Source organism: Octodon degus, unplaced genomic scaffold (genome assembly GCF_000260255.1).
Source record: "Octodon degus isolate 3935 unplaced genomic scaffold, OctDeg1.0 scaffold00039, whole genome shotgun sequence".
Lineage (NCBI taxonomy): Eukaryota > Metazoa > Chordata > Mammalia > Rodentia > Octodontidae > Octodon > Octodon degus.
In genome coordinates, this window is record NW_004524615.1 from 11,036,863 (window position 1) to 11,059,182 (window position 22,320).

Consider the following 22,320-nt stretch of genomic DNA (forward strand, 5'->3'; position numbering starts at 1 on the left):
TATGTGGCAGAAAAGCTAGTGGAAGAGCAGGGGGAGGGCCCAGCAAAGCAAACTGGCCCTTCATGTGAGGAAACGCCCTCCAAGCTTGTGTTAAGCAGGAGTTTGACTGTCTGCTGCTGAATTCCTTACAGGCATGGTCATGAAAGCATTTGCCTAGACAGCATATTACTGTAATATGGAAAACTGTAATGAGAAAATTAAGCCAAGTGTATATGATATGGAAAACTACTTTCGCAGTGTAACACATACACCATAGTGTGAGAAATGGTGTGGCAAGGAATAGTTTTAATCATCAACTTTAACATATAGAAGATCAGTGGATTTTTGGTAATAAAACTTTATGGTGTACCTGAGGAAAAAAAGTGCAAGACTTTTAGGAAACATGGACTCCTTCATGCTTCCAAACAATTGAGTAGTTTTGGGGCTGTCATATTTACTGCAGTCCAGCAAACTACAAAATGAGAGGCGCTCCCTAGCATGATCTTTGCTGGTACCTAAATTAAAGGGTAAGTTGGGCCAGAGCGATAGCTCAGCAGCAGAACACTTGCCTGGCAAGTGCAAGGCCCTACATTCAAGCCCGAGCATAAGAAAACACTATGGTTTGGAGAGCAAAGACTCCACTCTAACACAGAACCCTGGCCTGGCCCAGGCTCAGCTCCCGTGTGATGCAGACAGTGAACTTATCTTGCAGTTTTCTCATCTGCCTCTATGCTGAATACTTTCCTGCAAGTTTGTCCAAAAAACCTGTTGATGGGTCAAAGTTAATTTTAGTATTTCCTTCAGGGAGGGAGATGGCCAGTTCAACATTCTCCATGATCTGCCAAGACAGGAAGGGCAATGGAAATTCATTAGGACTTAATGTTTGCTGTAACTGTGGTCAAGTTGAAGATCTGGTTGATACTGGCAAGACTGTTGCCATAAGAGTGTGGACACACCAGGAAACAGGTGCCCACCCTCAATGAGCAACAGCTACCACTTTGGGATAGGGGGTACCCCTATATCTCTCTGCTACTTTCTGTCCCCTTGAGTCCAACATTTCAGCCATCAGTGAGTAAGAGGGGCTTTGACCTTCCATTTTCTACTTTCCTTCCTTCTTGATTTGATTGATTTCTGAAAAGTTTGTGCTTTTCAAACTTTTAACCATGTGTCACCTTTAAAAAATAAATATAACTCAAAACCAGCCAAATACCTCAGCAGATTAAAGCACCTGCTTAGGCAGACTCAGCAGCCAGGGTTTGGTACCCAGCCTGCCATGTTGGACTTGCCCACAGGGCATGCTGAGACCATGATTGAGACTGTGCAGGGTGTCACACATCTGTAATCCCAGCTCTTAGGAGGCTGAAAACAGGAGAATCACTACTGAGTCCAGTCTATGTAGTGAGACCCTGTGGACCCTGTCCCAAATACATTGTAAAAAAAAAAAAAGGTGTTTGGGGTATTATCAACCCAGTAGGCAGTCTTGGCAGGAATTTTGAAGAATACCAATGCTTTTTAGGAGGCTGGCTGGATAAGTTGAATGAACTATTGTCTAGAAGAAGGGCCTAGCCTAATGGTCTAAAGTTCAGGTAAGTGTTGGATGGAGAGCATGAACTAACATCACCATGACTTATCTTGCTTCGCAGTCCTGATAATTCAGCTGTGGGGCTGCTGGTGCTCTCAGTTGTCAGAGGACTCACCCCTATGAATATCTGTCTTCCACTTGAAATAGAACCCATATTATTCCAGCAAAAAGCATCAATACATATCACCATGGTCAGCAAATTCTAGTTCATGGAGGAAAAAATCTCAGTGAGAAAGAGCACTGTACCTGAGGCTGTTACTCTGGTAGAGTCACGCATTTCTGTACACACACACACACACACACACACACACACACACACACACAGAGTTATCTTTAATTTGTGCCCTTATACTTACTAGATTTTTTTTTAAAGAAAACTAATTGCTGTTTTGAGATATGGGCGTGAATTTCTGGATCTGGCTGAGAATACTTGGATGAGAAAAATGTGGTCTATTTGTATGGAACTTGAGCATGCTGGCCCAGGCTGCAAGGCTGGGGTTTCCCCTGGACAGAGGAGCCTCTGTGTTGTTTCTTCTAAGATTTATCTGGAAAGCACTTTGAGAGACAGGATGTCCCACTACCTAAATTATAAAATCTACGGCGGCTATTAAATTCACTGCTGTTCTGACTTACATCCACTGTGCAGTTCTACTGAAGAAAAATTCCTTTCAAAAGCCAGTGACCTTTTCTCTGCCTCCAACAACATCAGAAACAAATAGCAACGTAACTTCCAAAGCACCACCACCGCTGCTGAGAGCTCCTCTTGTCAGAATCCCTGAAATGGAACAAAATGCATTCTCATTCCTGCCAGGCTATGTGAATACAGAAAGGTCAACAATAAAATAATTAAGCATGGTGCATTATTTTAGAACCATCCTTCTGTGGGTTGCCACAGAACATCACTAGCTAGAACAGCACCCTCAGGACCTTGTTGGATACTCAGTCCCCGTGGTATTTGCATTCTGATAGTTTGATGCATGCCATATCTTTCTCTGTCCTACACTTACTATAATAGTTTTTAAAAGTGTAGTGTATAATTTTAGTGGAGTTCTACCACTAAGCATATTTAATGAAATGTGTAGAGTTATTTTGTCTCTTGCTTATCACTTTAAGAGAATCTTTTTTTTTTTTTTTTTTTTTTTTTCTTTTTTTTTTTTTTTTGCGGAACCACGGATTGAACTCAGGCCCTTGCACTTGCCAGGGAAGCACTTATTCTACTGAGCCATCTCCCCCGGCCCCCAAGAGAATCATTTTCATTGAACACAAATAAAAATTGTTTTTCCTGAAAGAAGTGCTTCAAAACATCCAACCATCCATCCATCCATCCATCCATCCATCCATCCATTCATTCAAGAAAGACTTCTGTATCATGCTCTACGTCCCAGGCATTTTATCCTTTTTGCTTTTTCCATTTGGTACATTCAGTTCTCCTTTTAAAATTCTTTTCCCACTGGTGAGCCCAGCCATCCAGCAACTCTGGATGAGATCCTGTTCTTTCTCTGTAGCTCTACCCTCCTGCCAACTGAGGCAGATATCCTCAACTCCCAACTTTAGAGTCCTGAGAAGACCTAAGTGCTCCAGAAATACATCTCCAGCTGTGGGAGAAGGAAAGGGCTTGCAAGGACCCCCATGCTTACAAGGGAAGAGGACAGAGGCTGTTGAAGCCCAGATCTGGGTCACTTGCCTGAGAGAGCAGCAGCATTAGGTGGCCCACATTTGCCCAAAACCCCCAAAGTTTCCAGAAAACTGAGCATTAGGAATTAATATCACAAATATTTATCTTTGTGGTTCTGTTAAAGGTGCTTAGTCATTGTCTGATTTCTCTGACACTTGCACATTACTTGAAAAGATGACTTGGAGATAAAGACAACAAAAAGTATTTAGAGGCCAACAAGACCTGGGTCTATGCATTTTTATAAAACACAAAATAGTAAAATTTCAAGGGACCAGTCAAATAGCTCAGCGGATTAAAGCTCCTGCAAGCAGGAACAGGGACTGGGGGTTCAATCCTCAGGCCTGCCATGCTGGCCCCGCCCCTGGGGTGCACTGAGACAGCAATTGAGACTAGGCTTAGTGGTGCATGCTCTTGGGAAGCTGTAAACAGGTGAATCACTACTAATCTGATCCAGTAGTGAGACCCTGAACACCCTACAGACCCTTTCCTAAAATACAAAAAAAAAAAAAAAAAGATTTCAAAATACAGCTATACTACTGCCCCTTATCCAGAGTTTTTTATTTTCTGTATGTCAGTTACCCATGGTCAACTATAGTCCAAAAATTTTAAGGGGAAAGTTCTAGAATGATTTATTCATAACTTTTTAATTGTATGCTGCCCTGAGAAGAATAATGAATACTATCAGCAGCCTGCTCCATCTGGCCTGTGTTGGGAATCATCTTTTTGTCCATTGTATCCATGTTGTATATGCTACCTACTGGGTAGTTATTTAGTAGCTGTCTATCTCAGTTGCTGAGTAGACCAACTGTTTGATATATGTTCAAGAAATGTCCATTTCACTTAATAATAGTCCCAAAGCACAAGAGTAGTGATCGAAGGGAAACCCCAGGCCATCAACCATGGAAGGAGAGATTTACTCTGGTGCTGTGTAGCAATACTTCAGACTATATAGGAATGTAAAGCATACACAGGAAAAGATAGCATAGATAGGTTTGTGCTATCTGGAAATTTAGGTGCCAAGTGGCGGGGTGGGGGTGGGGGTCTTAAAATATACACCTTGGCATGGAGGGACTACTAGAAATTACCTGAAATGTGCTCTATAGATGGCTTCTGAGCTAGTATCCCATTTGTGGAAACAAAATATTTTATATTTTATGACAATAATATATGATTTATGTATTATTGTGCTAGTGCTATGTAGCAGGAGACCTACTATTGAATTTTATCATCAAAGGAAATAAAGCACTTTAAAAGAGTTTCTTTTTTAGGGTAGCTTTCGATTTATCACAAAATTTAGTGAAGGTACAGAGATTTCCCGTGTGTTGCTCAGGCCCCACTGCCACACACACACACACACACACACACACACACTCTTCCTACTATCAACATTTCCCCCAAGAGTGGTGTATTTGCTGTAGGTCGTAGACCTACACTCAGACATCATTGACATCCAGAGTCCAGAGTCTACATTAGTCAAAACTCATACGCAAATGGACATCCACAGGTATGTATCTCCACCGACATGCACAGATGTTTATAGCAACTTAATTTATAATTTCCTACAGCTAAAGCAACCAAGATGTCCTTCAGTAAGTGAGTAGATAAATAAATTGTGATACATCTGGCTGATAGAAGATTATTCACCACTAATACGAATGATCTGTCAAGCCGTAAAAAATAGAGAAGAAACAACAAATGCATATTTTTAGAGAAAGAAGTAAATCTGAAAAGGCTACCTAATGAATGGGTCTAATTCTTTGGCATTCTGAAAAAGGCAAAACTATGTATGTGGGAAGATATTTTAGCAAGAGCTTGCTGTTACTATTTTATCATTAGAGTGTAAAGTAATATGTAATGCAGAAAAATATGTATCTGTAGAAATTTTGATTAGTACAATTTTTGCAACATTTGAAAATTTTCACTTTTATTATAGTGACAAATTCAATCTTTGCCTTCTAATGCACATTTTTCTAAATCATTGCAATCTTTTCATTGTAATACACATGTTTCAGCAGTGGTGTTACTAGAAGCAAAGCCTGATTAATAGTAGAGGTTTTTAGACACTTTATTTGCTAAATTTTAGTAGGTGCACCAAAAGCATAGGTTTCCTTTGAGTTAATTTTCTTTTTTTGTTTATTACACATGCATAAGGTAATGATATTTAAGGTTTATTTTCAACCTACCATGAGATCCCGGTCATCCTTATATCTACATATTTGTAGATGAAAACATTTTGTGAATAATACAAGATTTGGAAGGACCAACCTGTCACTATTAAACATCTATATGCATTTACTCCAGACTGGGCTGATTCAAAAAGGAATGGGGTATTGATATATATATATATATATTAAAGCAGCATTTTCCCTCTCTCAATAAGAGGCCATTAGCCAGGGGCTCACCCTTTAGCACCTTCCTTGTCTCTACCTTAGGTGACCACATTGTCACTCCAGTGTATCAGATAAGACCCATTTCCAGGAAATACTCATTGTCTATTCTCTTACGCCCTTTCCCCGCCATAGCTTTACATAATTCCCAGTGAAGGACTATTATCCTTTTGTCCGCTGATGTGGTTATATCACATTAACTAATATTACCTTGTGGAGCTCAAGATTTGAGTAAATTCGCTAAATAATGCCGTGTTCCGCCGAGTTACACTGTGCTTCCTTTAATGGTGATTACATTTAATGCCGGATGCAATCGTGGAATCTAACTCTCCTTTGATGAGTGAGAATAATTTGAAGATACACCGTCCTCTCTTTCGTTATAGAACATGCAGGTTTTTCCTCTCCCTTATTCTGGGACATTAAGAAGGAAGATATGGAGACAAAGAAAGACACAGAGGCCCCCTTGCTACTGTGTCTGCGAACAACTAGTGGCTTTTAAAGGATAATAAAGCTCCAGAAATCTGTCTTATAACCATCATCTTTGGGCCAATTTAAAAATATTTTAGATGGAGAATTGTCAAGAAAAATAGAGCCTATTTCTTAAAACATGACTCTCTTCCCCCAAACTCCATAAAGACATATATATGTCATATAAGGGGCAATTGAAATTCCACAGCACAAAGGCAATGCAGGGAGGGAAGGGAAGAAAAGAATCAATCAATCTTTCACATGTTTTTTTTTTCTTTTCAAAGACTTGGCAAGAAACCAGGGGTAATATTTTTGCAACTGGGAATGTGTGTTTGCTGAAGAATATTCCCACATTCGAATCAGCATCAGGGGTCCTCATCTTGTTTTACTTTCCAAGGTAGAGGAGGGGGATAACATTAACCCCAACTGGGAAAAGGAGAACGCTGCCCTGTAATTCTCCTCCAGGGGATGAGAATAAAGGGATTACATATGCCTGCATAATGGAGAATTTCCTCACTCAGACAAGACAAAAGACTTCATTATGTTTCACCAGACACTTGAAGCCCTGTGCCTCCCACTTCCAGAGACCAAGTAGGCAGAGTTTAAAATAAAAAATAATAATAAAATAATAAAATAAATAAATAAATAAATAAAATGCAGCCACTAGATGGAGTTTCTAAGAAACAGGCCTTCTGGCCCCTCATCCTGAAGAGATGTAGGGAACAGACTGAAAACCTTGGCTCTGGGGGGAAAGCGAGAATATCCACAAAACTCAGGGCATGCATTTTCTTCCAAAACCATTAGCTTTGCTTCCTCTCTGTGCATCAACTAAATGAACACGTTCTTCCTGAAAATACTTCTGTTGCCCTTATATGAGCCCCAAAACACCCAAAGCCTAATGAAACATGTGCAGTGGCAAAATATAAATTTTTTTTTCTGTATTTAAGACAAGGTCTACAGGGTCTCACTACACAGATCGAACTCATAGTGATGTTCCTGTTTTCAGCCTCCCAAGTGCTGCAATTACAGGCACGTGTCACCATGCCCAGTCTCATTCACCATCTCAGTGTGCCCCAGGATCGAACCACAGTCACTGTGCTCCGCCTAAACAGGTGCTTTGGTCCTCTGAGTTATCTGGCCAGCCCTCAAAATATAATTTAATTGAACATTGAATTATTTCTCCTGGGTAGGTCTATGGCAAATGATTTCAATGATGTGTGACTTCCTCTGTCAGATAAAATAATAATAATCTCCCCTTCCTGAGTGAGTTATAATTTCAGTTTGTCAGCAGAATCCTGCCATATGCTATCTACGGAGACCATGTTTTCAGTGATGGGTCAAATCTCTGACTAAGAAAATTGAAATGAGTTCAGCTTCATGTCGGCTTTCAGGTCCCTCTAACAGCTCCCACATATAACGCAGAAGGATCAACGAAGTTCCTAGTTGCAGGAGGCAATGTCTTATTTGTTTCATTATTTTGAGTCTGATGTATTATAGGTGTGCAACCTGTTACTCTTTTTTATTTTTATATATTTGATACAGGGTCTCACTACACAGCTCAGACTTATAGTCTTCCTCCTGTTTTCAGCCTCCCCAGCATTGGGATTACAGGCATGCACCACCATGACCAGTCTATGTGGCCAGCTCAGTGTGCCCAGGGGACAGGCCCAGCATGGCATGTGGTGCCAGGGATCGAACCCCAGTCCCTATGCTTGCCTAAGCAGGAGATTAGTCTGCTGAGTTATCTTGCCTACCTGTTACTCTTGAGTGATGTAATGTTTTAACTGGAGATAAAATTAAGATTAGTTAACTTTCCCCTTTTTAAAACACATTGTTTTGTTGGTTATTTTCATATTTCCTAAGCGTGAAATGATAAAAAAAAAGAAAATATTTGATTTTTCACAGCATTTTGAATTTAATTCATTCAGAAAATATTTACTGAGCACCTACCTGGGCACAAGAGCTGGGAAGTAAGAGTGGGAAGCTTTAAACATAAACCTTTGCTCTCTTAGAACTCTTCAGGGCATAGTATATGTAAGCAACCAAAACACCAATGGAGGATAGCGTGGAAACATTGATGTCCCTGCTAGGAGAGACTGAAAAGGAGACTAGAGAAGGACCAAGAGGATGTTAGAAGCCATCCCAACCTTCAGGAGGAGCAATAAAGGTAGAAGGTAGCAGCGATACCTGCATTTATTACCTATAACAAAATGACTCAGCTCTTATGTGACTTTTTCACACCAAATTTTCTATGCCGGTTTCTGTCAGGCCCCTGGCTGAAGCACAGCTGTTCTCTAGCCTTTGATCTCCCACAAAGCTCCCCTCACATGGACTTGACAGCAGCATCTACTTCCTAGGTCACCCCTGTGACTGCTAGCAGAATCCAGTTCCTCATGGGAGGGAAAATGAAGAAGTCTTCAGATTTTTCAGTGGAGACTACTCTCCATGCGCTATCCAGTGGAGCTGTTCACGGGGCCCTGCACAACACAGCAGCAAGAGAGCGAGACAGAGAGAACCAGGAAGACGCACATCACAATGCATTGTAACGTGTCTGATGGCCATTGGCCTCATTCCTTACAAGCAGATCACTAAAGGACGCTACACAAGAACATAGAAACCAGGAAGTGGAGATCCTGGGATGGCTCAGAAGTGTGCTTAACACTGTAGCAATCTCAGAGAACACTTGGCTTGGGGTAATTCTATAACACATGTATTAAGAGCAGAGGAGAAGAGACCAGGTTTGAGGCCACAGCTCCTGTCCCTAACAGTGGACACCATTAATGAGAAAGCCTAAAACGCTTGAGTCTGATACCACCTTTTGTTAAGCCTACTGTGCAGTCCTCCTCGGTGTTCTCTAGACTATTTTAATATCAACCGCAACAAGGGACATGATAGGACACAAATAATAGCAACTATCAAGGTGTGGTGGCACACGCCTGTAATCTCAGCTCCCTGGAGACTGAGGCAGGAGGAACACCATGAGTTCAAGGCCAACCTATGCTTCATGTTTGGCTCAAGACCACCCTGAATTACATGGTGAAACCAACTATGTAATTGGTTTCTGTTGGCTCCAGAAACCAGCAGAGAAGGAAATTAAAGCAACCAAATGAAGCAATGATGTTTCCAAAGCACATGCAAGTTTATAATCTTTGTTTCCTCCTATTTCCTGTGAAGCTAGTGAGAAAGGTTCCCTTGTCTCCACACTCTGCTATGAGGAAGAAAGGTTCCAAGAACACACTGTGTCACTTGCTTAAGGTCCCACAACTACGCTGAGGTCAGAAATGTGTGGTTCAAAGCATTTGGTTTCTCAGTTCTTAGGCACTAGGTTTTAGACAAAGGCAGGACATTGCTTTGCTATTGGCAACTGCACTGCTGGGTATAAAACTGCAAGCCTTCTGGGCTGCTTTGAGCTATGAGTCCTATACATCAGGGCCCATCCCATCCCTCCCTTCCCCCACTCTCCTGACTCACTCACCTCCACCTTTTCTCTTCCATATTCTGTTCATCAGCAGCTGGAGTCCAGGATCTGAATTTCCTAGGCTTATGAATATTGAAGCAGTGGGATTATATTCATGGGAGACTGTATTTTAAGAATAACAAAGTCTTTATTGCAGGCTATCAAGCACGGGACCCATACAGATTGAAATGGAATCACGCTCGGCCCAATTCCTTATTTCTCTTTTGCTTTTTTACTTTCCCCAGTTGCCAGGGTGACCATAAAGGAATGCTGGGCCTGCCCTTGTAAGGTTTGGCAGGCTGTCACTAGAACAGGTAATGGGCCAGGCATGGGAACTGATGACAACATATAGGTTGACTCTTCTTCCTTCAATTAGCTCTGCTTCTTCCCTTATCTCTTTGTGTTAGTTAACAAGGCTTGGGAAGCAATGAAGGATCAGGGTAATTTAGGCAGGATTACACAGGTGTCCTCCTATCACTAAAACTTTACAGGTAGGGTCACAATGAGTTGATTCTGCCTCAGTTGTTCCTATTTCGAAGGTGATTTGGCTGCTCAGTTAGAGCTTTGGCTTAGGACAAGATTAACCCCTCAAGGGCCACCATCCCCTATAATATGAATTATAAAGTGGTCCCTGGAGAATTCCCAACCCAGAAAGGGAAACAACCGATAAAAATACAATGCGTATGCTTCTATAAGTAAGTCTGCTTAATAGCATACTGCTGGGACATGACACGCAAACATAGCGGGTTTTTTGTACTTTGATACAGGTAAAACACTCAGGTGAAAAATACCATAGTCTCACTTTCTATCATACATCAGAATCCACTTATATCCATTTATATTAAAGTTTGTAATTACACATATCAAAACACTATTTAGTAGGCTATTTTTTTAATTACTGTACCACCTTGTATATAATAAGGCTGTGTTTATGTTTCAAAAATAAAAAATGTAGCATGTTTTTATATAAGCCTTGGCACACACATTAGATTGTATGTAACCTCTTAATAAACGTGACCATTTACAATGAAAGTAAATGGCTTTTTACCTACATTACTATCTTCCCAACTAGCACAATAATTTACACAAACAGACTTTGACAGCGGCTCAGGTGTGAGGCCATTTGGTAAGTGTGTAGAAGTGTGCTGACATGGCATCTTTCCACTTGTCCCCATGTCTAAGTGTCCTGGGGACACAGTCTCCTTCCCACTCCCTTCCTCCCTAATGCAGGCCATACTTCCTCTTCTCATCTGAGGTCCTTTCCTCTTCAAGGAGAACCCAGGTTTGTCTTGGTCTCCTGGTAATGGAAGTTAGATTTTCTACATGTTCTAGATGAACTGACAGATCTCTAGAAATCTGTTTACCTATAACATCATGTTTTGTAGGAAAACTATCCTAGCTAAGTAGACTGGCTATTAACTACATCAGACACTGTCTAGAAGGACATTTTGCTTTTTGGTTTTAATAATATCCCTCTATGGTGCTTAGAGGGAAAAGAAAGCTTGCAGAAACCTTCAAAGGCATTTCCTTACTAATGCACCTAGTCCCATTGTCTTTACTCAAATGTTTATTTAGCAGGTTTTTAAAATTATTATTATTATTATAGTCTTTTGAGACAGGGTCTCACTGTGCAAAGGCTGGCCTGGAGTTCACTTTGTAGCCCAGGCTAGCCTCAAGCTTGAAATGATCCTCCTGCCTTGGCCTCTGCAGTGCTCGGATTCCAGGTGTGTGCCACCACTCCTGGCCAGCAGTTTTTACAAAAGGAATAAAATCTTCAGTTTTCAGCTAGGAAACCCCAGAATTCCCCGAGGATTTTGTTAGCTCAGAAGCTACAATAGAAAGAATGCCATATCGGAGCACTGGGTCCAAGAACAGACTCAAGAAGAGTTGGACAAAAGAAGATGGAAAGTCTTCACCTTTGATTTTGCACAGATGTGGGGAAGGTGCTGTGGGCAGGGCCAGGCATGTCATAAGAGGGAGTCAGGGACAGTTGTACCCAGAGCCATAGCCTAGGGTGCCAATGGCGACTCCCCACATGAAGGCTGGAGAGAGGGATCCAGGGGGCCTGATGGTCTCCTCTGTCCTCAGATCACATGGGTCCCTTTGGAGGTGGGTGGGCAGCACGTCTCAGGGCACACAAAGCCTCTGGCCACTCTTCCCACTGAAGTTCTTTGAGTCTTTGACTGACATAGGTTCCCACTGAACTCTCTGAAAGCGCTCTATTCTGACTGGTTACAAGTTTTAGACTGCAGGGGCCAGGGAGATGGCTCAGTGGAATAAGCACTTCCCTGGCAAGCGCAGGGCCTGAGTTCAATCCCCTTTTCCACCAAAAAAAAAAAAAAAAAAGGAATTAGGAGTCAAGTTTTAGACTGCGATTAATGAAAAGGTCCAAAGTGAAATGAACCTCTCAGTCTCACTTGTTTTTATACAGTGGGAAATCCTTCTAAACAGGGCAGGCATCATTGAGCACATGCTCAAGCAGATCACAAACTTGAGCCCAGCCTGGACGACTTCGTAACATAGAGAGACCCTGTTTCAAAATAAAAAGGGATTGGGCTGGAACATAACTTGGTAGTCTTAGCTCCTGCCTGGCAAGCACAAGGTTCTGAGTTTGATCCCAGCTACTGCATGTCATGCCAGTCCTGAAACCAGGTGTAGTGGTGCATACCTATAATCGCCACACTGGGGAGGCTGAGACAGGAAGTTCACTAGGAGTCTGAACTGCATAGCAAGACCCTGTATCAAAAATATAAAAATATAAACATAAATATAAAAAGGGATAGAAGGCTCAAGGGGGTAGCTCATGTGAAGGCTGTATGTTCAGTCCCTCCAAAAAAGATGTCCCCTACAAAAAGAATAAAAAAAGAAGTGGGATGGGAGGAGAAGAGAAGAAAGGAAAGAAAAAGAAAGGGAAGAAAAAAAATCATCCTGGTAAACAGCAGTGTGAGCATAGAAGAAAGCGTTAGGAAAGGAAAGGAAAGGGCGTAGGGAATGACTATCATTACCTAAGGAGCTGGCTGTTTTAGTCTGATGACGCACATGTTTCTGATTGCAGGATAGAGTTAAAAACCAGCACTTCCAACAGCAAAAAGTGAATCATCCAGAGAACACATACTGTGCGATTAGCATGCATGTTGAAATTCCAGCCCCCTTTCATATTGTTTTCTCAGCACTCTAGATCCAGCAGGGAGAAGAAAATGGGTAAATTTCTCACCATCACTTCAGTGACTCATCTAGGAAGAGGAGTTGGGGAAAGAGAGGAGTTAGGGAAAGGGGTAATCTTGCCAATAGCCGTGGTCTCCATGGAAATTGCCCTTCCATTAGATCAAAGGGATAGCAGGGCTTCCCTTCCCAGAGGCCCCCGGGCCACATCACGTTGGCTCTCTTAGGCCCAGTAATCCCTAGGTACTGACTGTTCCCCAAGAAGAATGCCCAGCTGAACTGAAAGTCAGTTAAATGCTTCTTCGTCCAGCAAAGCAGGCCCCCACCCTCAAACGAGTGTTATTCTAAACACATATGTGCTTTGTATTTAAAATGTGCTTGTCCCAACTACTTGGGGAAAAGCTTATAATCAAAACAATGATAATTACTAAGATATGGCTAAAGGTTAAGTCTTGCAAGTTTATGCAGGTGACAAGAATCTAGGTATCTCGGCTATAATGTTACTCCAAGTAGTTTCTCTCAAAATGATTCCATATTTTTCAAATTTTTCCAAACTAAAACCCCTAAGAACACATAGTATGAAATGATGCTTTATTTTTGTCAACCCATCAGAACTTAACAAATGCATCTTCATACACAATATCATTCTAGGCCTAGAAATAAGCAAATCTTCCTCTTCCACTATCATAAATCCAGAGTTTCATGAAATGTTGACTTAGACTTTTATCTTAAAAGGGTCCCTAATGCTTAGTAAACAAGAATAATGATTGTTAGTCTTTATTTCCAGTAGTGCATTGACACTTATTAAATCCCAGATTGCATGGCTATTGTCCACAACTATCTTCATCCTCATCAAGAGGGTTAAGAACTTAAATATATACATGGTAGCATAAGCCGGCTATTTTCAGTACGGTAGATAGAAAAGATACAAGGTCTTTTCTCAAAGATCTTAACTCTCTGACAGTTACTAACAATTTCAAGCCATGCTCATAGTGCATTTTATGACATTCATGCACTTGTCCTGGGTGGAAGGCATTGGTTGAAGTATCTGGGTTGAGTTGTTGGGCAAATGTGAAGTTCTAAGTTTTGCACCTCATAAAACCATTGCCTGTGAAGTCTGTGAGTTACCTTCAACATCATGTCCTTCCTCTAATTTTACCCTAAGGAAACTGAGTCCCAAAGTTACCACCAAGTGGAAACAGCACACCTGACACATAGGTCTGTTCAGCCCTGGTGTGAGTACCCTTCCACTGGAGTCCTACCTCATGGGAATTCCAGTCATTCTCTATTAGAGAGAAATTTCCAGAAAGGAAGTTTTATTTTCTCACCAAAACCTTTCTCCCCATGGGTGTTGGGGAACCCAGCTGTTTTCATACATTAATAAATCTGAAATTAACATCATCACAATTGTATTCTAAGGTGAACGTGTCTTTAAAAGTCTTCATGCTTTTGAGACTCTAGAGAAAGTGGGAACTAGTTACCAGGTAGCCTTGGGCTTTCAGTTGAATTTTTTTTTCTAGTTAACGACTCCAGCTTTTTTTTTTTTTATCATTTCTATTAAACATACAACATACAATTTACCATGTTCACCATTTCTAAGCGTGCATTTGAGGAGTGTTAAGTATAGTCACATTGTTGTGCATAATTCCAGGTTTAGTTACTTTGTTTTACAACCCATTTTTGCCTCTCACTTTAAGCTTCCATGTTGTTCTAAATTTCCACCAAACATCTTTAGAACATACATTTCATTATTGTAGGGCTCTGGCTGGACAAATCTTTTTCTAAGAACTATTAGAAACCTCCTCGTTTAAATGTAAAGCCAGCAACATGATTGCCTGTGCCTCATGCTGGGCTGGGCCCTTACAGAACCCTGATGAAAGCCTTCTCATTTTTTGTAACTAGGGGCTGGGGTGAAAGGACAAGGGCAAGAGGTAAGTTTTCTATTTATTTTTCAGCTCTTCCTATATCTGTGAAACTTCTGCTGCTTGAGTGTTCTTGACACAGAGCCTTGTGGGTATTTTCCTTTATACATCATTTGCTTTATTTTACCTTTTCATTGGTGTTTTCTTAAAATTAATAAACATAATGAGCAGTTATGTATTATTCATCCTGTGTGTACAAATCATGCATTTATCTGGGGCTCCTTTTTTCCCAGAGCCTGCACCCGACAGCGCATGCTGAGCGGATCATTTGAAGGGCAACCAGCAAAAGAAAGGTCGATCCTCAGCGTACAGCATCATATCCGCCAGGAGCGCAGGTAAACGTGCAGGCAAGATGATCCTCAGAGCTCCACGGGAAGGAAGTGTGCATGAACATGTGGGGGTCCAAAGCCTTCCCCACCCCCTGGGTGGAGGCAGGTTCAGGTGAGGGGCTGAGTTCTATTCACCAGTGATAACAGCAATGAAACTCACAAGCCAAATCAAAGATTCAAAACATCTATATTTCAAAGTCTTTTTCCTTGGTGATAGCCAAATTCTCACTTTTAAGATCAGAAGGGAAAATTCTAAAATCTTGTTCGGTGGGATCAAAGGTATTTGGAGAGATGATAAGCTTTGGTGGTAAAAAGAAGTGAGACGTTTGTGAGGTTATATCAGAAAGACTGTTTTCTTTTCTTTTTTTTTTTTTTTATCATGGTCATTGCTTAGAAGTTCAAATTTGATCTTGAGATGTGTTGATTGTGATTGTTTTAGGTCACTGAGACACGGATCAAATAGCCAGAGGATCAGCAGGGGGAAGTCTCTGGAAACTTTGACTCAAGATGTAAGTTATGAGCAATGCTTTTGGGTTTATGGAACATAGTTATGGAAGTATTTAGATGTCTACTTCGATGATTCCAATACTCTGTCTGTCTATCATCTTGCCACGTTTCCTTAACATTTTGTACAGAAGAAATCAGAAAACAACACAGGAAATAAATTACAAGGCCAGGACTAAAAAGGGACTGCTAACTAGGACAATGCAGAGTGCATGTCTTATTTTAAAGAGTAACACAAATATCATGTATCTGTTTCATTTGACTGAAGCTAAGAGAATTTAAAGCATTTTATGGGAATGATTCACATCATTTCACTTGAATATTTACTAGGTTCCAAATATTCTGGAATATAGTTCCACTACTTATAATTTCAAGGCTTTGCATATGAGAAAATAGATTTTTTTTCTAGAAGAATTCTGTCAAAAGTTGCATAGAATATGCCAAGGATTTTTTCAGATGATAGGTTATTTATGCATTTGTTTGCTGACTCGGGAGCTACTTACCAAATGTCGTCTGTGCTGGGTCTTCTTGGAAGTGATGAAACTAGAAGGAAAACACAAAGTGGACTCAACTGCCCTCCTGGAGCTTACAATCTAGAAAAGGAGGCAGAGAAGAGAGTAAAGAAATAGTGGAATTTCCCAGTGAGTTTTTTAAGTTTTCCATCAGCTCTCCATTGTGTGACACACTGGCTTTGTTGTGTAAAGTTAAAGTGGTGCACAGAAATCATAGGCGGAGATTTGGGGCAAGGATTTTTAGATCTGAAAGTCAGTGTAGACCCCTCTCCAGTAGCCCAGAGACATAAGTGAAGCTAAGGAGCAAGCCCTGTGGAAAAGCTGAGAGGCCAAAGGTCAGGCTACCCTGCAGCTATGCCCCACTACAATCCCCAGGAAAGAGTTAGTTAAGGAGGCTCTGAGTGGAACGTTGGCCTCAGCTTGAATCTGGGCACCTGGGCACCTGGGCCAAGAACAGCCTTGAATGTTCAGAACTAAGAATGACCCTTGGGAAAGAAGAGCTAATGAAAGGAGGCAACGCCACAGGCTTCGGTCTTTTCTTCATTTGTCTCCTATTTCCTATGACTTCTTGCAGTGTCCAGTGTACCACATCTACTTTCACTCCCAAATCTGCTGTCTGTCTTGTATTAAGCATTCCAGGCAAATATGAGAACAAGAAGTTGGTGATGAGATCACAAGGTTACGGCTGGCACATGGCTCTGTTTCCATGTGAGGGTTTTTAAATTCAGAGCTCTGTCTAATTGGCTAGCACAGGTATGACCAGGGCCAAGAGGAGGCTTGAACTCTTACCTTTTAGAGCCAGGGATGTTGCCCACAGAGAATTGGCAGGTGAGAATTCATAGGCAACATCTGCTCTGTGCACCATCCCTCCATAAGATTTGGTGGGAATCTCCCATCCGGTGAAGAGTCAAATTGGAACGTGGCTTTGACAATGTGCCTTGAAATACAGACAGCAGAGGCCTAGCTTGAGTGGTATCAATTCCAGAACTTCCTTCTCACAAACTAGGCACATTGCCCACACAGGTGTGCAACAAAACCCATCCACCATCTTCTCCACAGCAAAAAGTCGTAGGGTTCAGGTGATTGCATAAAACATCCTTTTAATTTCTGCCATAATCGGAGACATTTAAATTAGAACATGTTACCATTTTCACATATTCCTAATGATGCAAAGTATAGGTAAGTGGACATGAGGAATGCTTCTTTTAAAGTCTGTGGTTTTATATAGGAAACGTCTTCCCCTCATCCTGCAGTCTGTAAGGCCTAGGTCCTGGCTTGTGCAACCCGCCCACCCTCTAGGCCTGCCACTTAGGGCTCATTCCTGCTCTTTGGGCTCCTCCTGCATGCATCGTGGCCCTTCACTCCCTGGAAGAATAAGTTAATTATACATGTAATCGTTATAGCTACATATTCTATATGTAATAGTTATATTGTTATTATTGTTATAGCTAAATATGCTACATATACAAGATCTGATAAAAAGTGGATATTTAGATTTTTAAACTTTATAATAGTAAAAAGTACATTGTCATTAATCCTCAAAATATTCCATCTCACATGAAACATGTACGTCCTATCCTGCTTGGAAACCGCTTTCATGAGAGGCTTTAGTTGCAATGTCATGGCTGCCTTGGGGTCCAGAATTGATTCAAAACATTTACCTTTTATGGCTGTTTTGAGTTTTGGAAGGGTTAGGAGCACCGTGGGGCCAGGGCCAGTGAGTGAGGTGGGTGAAGATGCACCCTAATGTCCTGTAAGCCTGCCTTTCTATCAGGTGGCATTTGACAGCAGCATTCGCCATACTTTTGATCATGTCTTATAAAGACACGTGAGAAGAAGCACTTCCAGAATGGCTTCTGAATGCCCCAGGAATGATGGGATAAATGTGCTCAAACAAAGCAGAGTTCTTTGAGGGGAATCAATGGCAATGTGTCTTTTACTATAATAATTTTTCATTTAAACCTTCACTATGCCTTCACTATGCTTTCTTGTACACACATGTATTAATTTCAAAGTTTTGAAATAGTGATATTCCAGCCTTCAGGAAGTCTCCCATTGTCACACGCCTCCTCTCCACTTATTTCTAGCATTCCAATACAGTGAGGTACAGAAATGCACAAAGAGAAGACAGTGAAATCAAGATGATCCAAGAGAAAAAGGAGCAAGCCGAAATGAAAAGGTACAGGGGCTTCAGGGCTCTGTGGCTCACCTGCTGGGATGGCAGACCCAGCCTGACTCTGGTAAATGTCACTTTCCAGGAAAGTCCAGGAGGAGGAGCTGAGAGAGAACCATCCTTACTTCGACAAGCCGCTCTTCATAGTTGGGCGGGAGCACAGGTTCAGGAACTTCTGCAGGGTGGTGGTCCGAGCTCGCTTCAATGCGTAAGTGTGCTCCATCCACCAGGCGTTTGACCTGAATCAAGCAAGCAGCTGGGGGGGGGGGGCAGTGGTTACAGGGAGAAAATGAGTCCTGTCATCCTCACGGGGTCACAAATAACTGTGGGCTTATGCACCGTGCTGCTCCGCTTTGCCGAGCACCTGACCAAGGGAAAATAAAGATTGTGAAGAGCTCGTGTTTGTAGAAAGCTCACATTGACAAAGCCCTTTAGTGGCTAATTTTACTTGTGCATTTTCATGGATGCCTGATATGTTCTTATCCGTGGTATGGATTCCATGTTTTCTTTTGAAAATACCAAAACCAAGGGAGGCTAAGTGACATAGAAAATGTCATTGTGCATTTCTTGTAGCAGAATTGTGTTTCTTGGTGATCAAAGGACCCCAGTGGGTCTATTATACAATAACATGAAGTAGAAGGGAAGGTGACCAAGGCTCCCACTCCCAACTGTTACCAGAAGACTCCGCCACCACCACACAATGTCTCTGCCCCACCAGTGTGGAAGGAACAAGGAAGACAGTATCAGTCACATAAACTGGATGAGCACATATTTGTGGATGTCTCAACCAAGTTTTACAGGCAACCAATGGATGAAATGAATTTTTTCAAATGTAACTTTTTTTTTTAATGTATTTAGTATAGGGTCTAAAGGGTTCCACTACACAGATCAGACTCATAGTATCTTCCTGTTTTCAACCTCCCAAGTGCTGGGATTACAGGCGTGCACCACCATGCCCAGTCTCAATCACAGTCTCCCTGGATTCCTGGGGCGGGGCCGGCATGGTACGCTGTGGATCCAAACCCAGTTGCTGAGCCTGCCTAAGCAGGTGCTTTAGTCCACTGAGCTATCTGGCTGGCCCTCAAGTGTAAGTTTAATATTGTGCAGATATTAAGAGTCTTGGGAAAGTATAAAACTTCACATTTTTCCTTTATATAATTGGATCCTCTTTGATGCCATCTTTTAAGTAAATTGATTTTCTTTGTGGAAAACTTGTTATTGGCTGAATTGCTACCTCAGATCCATACATTATTTTGTTTGTTTGTTTGTTTGTTTCATTTTGTTTTGAGCACTCACTATGCAGGCTGGCCTTAGATTCACTATGTATATAGTCCAGGCTGGCCTTGAACTTGCTGTGACTTTCCTCCCTCAGCCTCCCTGTGACAGAATTAAGGCGGGGGCCACCACACCCTCCTACATTCTTAGCTGTAAACAGATAATGAACTATAAATGAGGTCATCAGGGTGAGTCAGGATCCAGCATAAGTAGTTTCTTTATAAGAAGAGGAAGTTCAGAGGTTTGGAATCAGACAGACAGGACAACTATGTACAAGTGAAGGGACAACCCTGGAACAGATCCTGCTCTCAGAGCCCCCCAAGAAAGCAACCCTTCCGACACCTTGCTCTGGGACTCCTGCCTCTAGAATTAAGAGAACATAAATATGGTTGGCTGGGGCCACCCAGGACTCCATCTCCTTCTCTTAACATCGCAGCCTGGAGGAGACCCCAAGGCCACTTGGTATCCTGTGAGCCCCCTCTTCCTACCAAGAAGGACTGCTGGGTCTGTAGAGGCTGAGGGCTTTGCGCAGGGCGCCCAACTAGTGTGTGGCTCTCTCCTCATGGCTGCTCTGTGGCTCTTTGTACTGTTCTCAGCCTATACAACCTAAAGCACCTGAGTGATAATCATTAAAAAACTACCCTGAGTTTCCACAAAGTATAGGAAGAAGATGGCAATTTAGAACATGATTTTATCAGTGTCAGCACAGATTCTTCATCTTGAATTATCTTGTTATCTGCCTCCAGGTTAGCATCTAATTGCCAATTCTGCACCTCAGTTAGTGTAATGTAATTCTGCTTTTGTCAGCCCAATACACTGGTGAAGACCTTATTTTAATTGGGAACAGAGGCAAAGACTATGGGCTTCACCTAGCAAGCACACAGCCTTCCTGAAAATGAACATTACAAGCCTGCCTTTGAGGAAAGTCTATATAAATTATCCAGCAAGACCACAGCTACATGCAGGCAGAACTCTAATGGATGGAGTATGTAACTGCACAATCACAAAGAATGTCTTTGCACAACCTTGAAGGTGAAGATTTTAAGTGAGTGTTTTATAAATGGAAGTCAAAATTTGACTTTGTAATACCCACATCAAGAATTTTTAAAATGGAGCCTTGAATCATAAAATGAAGTATTTTGAGAACTAGAATGATTTCCATAACCATCAACTATAAATTCTCTTTATTCCTTTTTTAATCTAATGTCCTTTGCCTTCCAAAGTCATATAGCTACCATATTTTTAGTGGGCATTATATAAGGACATAAAGGGGACTTTAGGCCGATGAAGTGTTTGTAAGTACTTTATTGCCAAATTGTCACATGCCTGCTTCCTTGCAGAATTTCATATACATATTCTCTTTTACAGATCTAAAACAGACCCAGTCACAGGAGCTGTGAAAAACACAAAGTATCATCAACTTTAGTAAGCACTATAAATTCTTTTTTCACGCACATTGGAAGTATTCATGTGCTGTTTTATGCCACCTAAAAATGTAAAAATTCCTCTTTATTTTCTTAATATAGTACTATGAAATAGATAACTTAGGACTCATTTTTAAAAACACTAGTCATGTTGGTGGAGTCACCATCTCTGACTCCTGGCATGCTCCATCCTGGAGCCTTGAGGGCCTCAACTGTGCTTGGTCTTTGGCAGCGATCTGCTGGGACTGGTCACTTACCTGGACTGGGTCATGATCATCGTCACCATCTGCTCCTGCATCTCCATGACGTTTGAGTCACCCTTCCGGAGAGTCATGCACGCACCTACTCTGCAGGTACTGCCACGAAATCTCAGCGCCCAGCGAGGTGGGAAACACTAGCCTGTGGTTTTCCCACCCACTTGATGGACCTGCCTTTTGCCCTTTTCAGATTGCTGAGTATGTGTTTGTGATATTCATGAGCATTGAGCTTAATCTGAAGATTATGGCAGATGGCTTATTTTTCACTCCAACTGCTGTCATCAGGGACTTTGGTGGAGTAATGGACATATTTATTTATCTTGTAAGTCTTTGGCTATTTCCTAAATATAAAATGTGAGTTTTATAAAATCTCCTGAATCACTTGGTATAAGATGTCTATTGCCACAACTGCAGTCTTAAATGGATTCCATAGTAGTCCGTTATATACAAATAAGAGGCCATATGAAAACCATTGCCGTGCCCATGGGTAATTGTTAAAGTACACCAACCACAATTTTATATATGAGTATGATGTGCAGGAATAAAATTGAAGATAGCAAAACTAGTTTGCATCCCACATTTCTTGCATCTCCTATGATATAAAAATATTTGAATCATATAAGTCACATTGTTGATTAATGAGCACATTGTTACTGTAAGCAAACTAAGGTATTTGTAGTTGGACCTGATTCCAACACACAGAATACTTGGCTATCACAGTTGTCCATTCCATTGTTCAACTCAACTAAGCAGAAACCACAAGGGTAGACTCAAAGACATTTTTTTTTTTTTAATCTCTGCAAAGAAGGCATGAAATCAATGACTTGCCAGGCACAAGGAGAAATGTGATTAGTAACAGGTAGTATGTTGCTGATAATTAATAAAATAGTAGTTTTATTAATTATTAATTAACTTGAATTGGAACCAGGGAGATGGCTCAGTGGAATAAGCGCTTCCTTGGCAAGCACAAGGGTCTGAGTTCAATCCCCAGTTCCACCAAAAAAAAACTTAAAAAAAAAAAAAAAAGACATGGTATAATATTTTTTTTTAAAAAAAAATTAACTTGATAAATAAAAAGGCATTCCACTCACAGTACATTTGTGGAACCCCCAATTCAGTAAGCTAAAAAGAGGGAAAAGCATCGGGATACAGAGATACAGAATGGGCACCCCCATTTCATTCTCACATAGAGGAGACTACTTTCTTTAGAGGCC

The 22,320-nt window shown here is 41.4% G+C and overlaps 1 protein-coding gene across 1 annotated transcript in view; it reads left to right on the forward strand.

Annotated features, from left to right (window-relative positions):
* Positions 1-22,320, forward strand: part of Nalcn (sodium leak channel, non-selective) — a 357,549-nt gene that overhangs the window by 291,054 nt on the left and 44,175 nt on the right. The window contains exons 17-23 of the mRNA XM_012514741.1: positions 14,866-14,967; positions 15,401-15,470; positions 18,065-18,156; positions 18,236-18,358; positions 20,794-20,850; positions 21,082-21,202; positions 21,297-21,428. Coding sequence (XP_012370195.1) covers positions 14,866-14,967; positions 15,401-15,470; positions 18,065-18,156; positions 18,236-18,358; positions 20,794-20,850; positions 21,082-21,202; positions 21,297-21,428 — 697 coding nt within the window. The remainder of the gene's footprint in view (positions 1-14,865; positions 14,968-15,400; positions 15,471-18,064; positions 18,157-18,235; positions 18,359-20,793; positions 20,851-21,081; positions 21,203-21,296; positions 21,429-22,320) is intronic.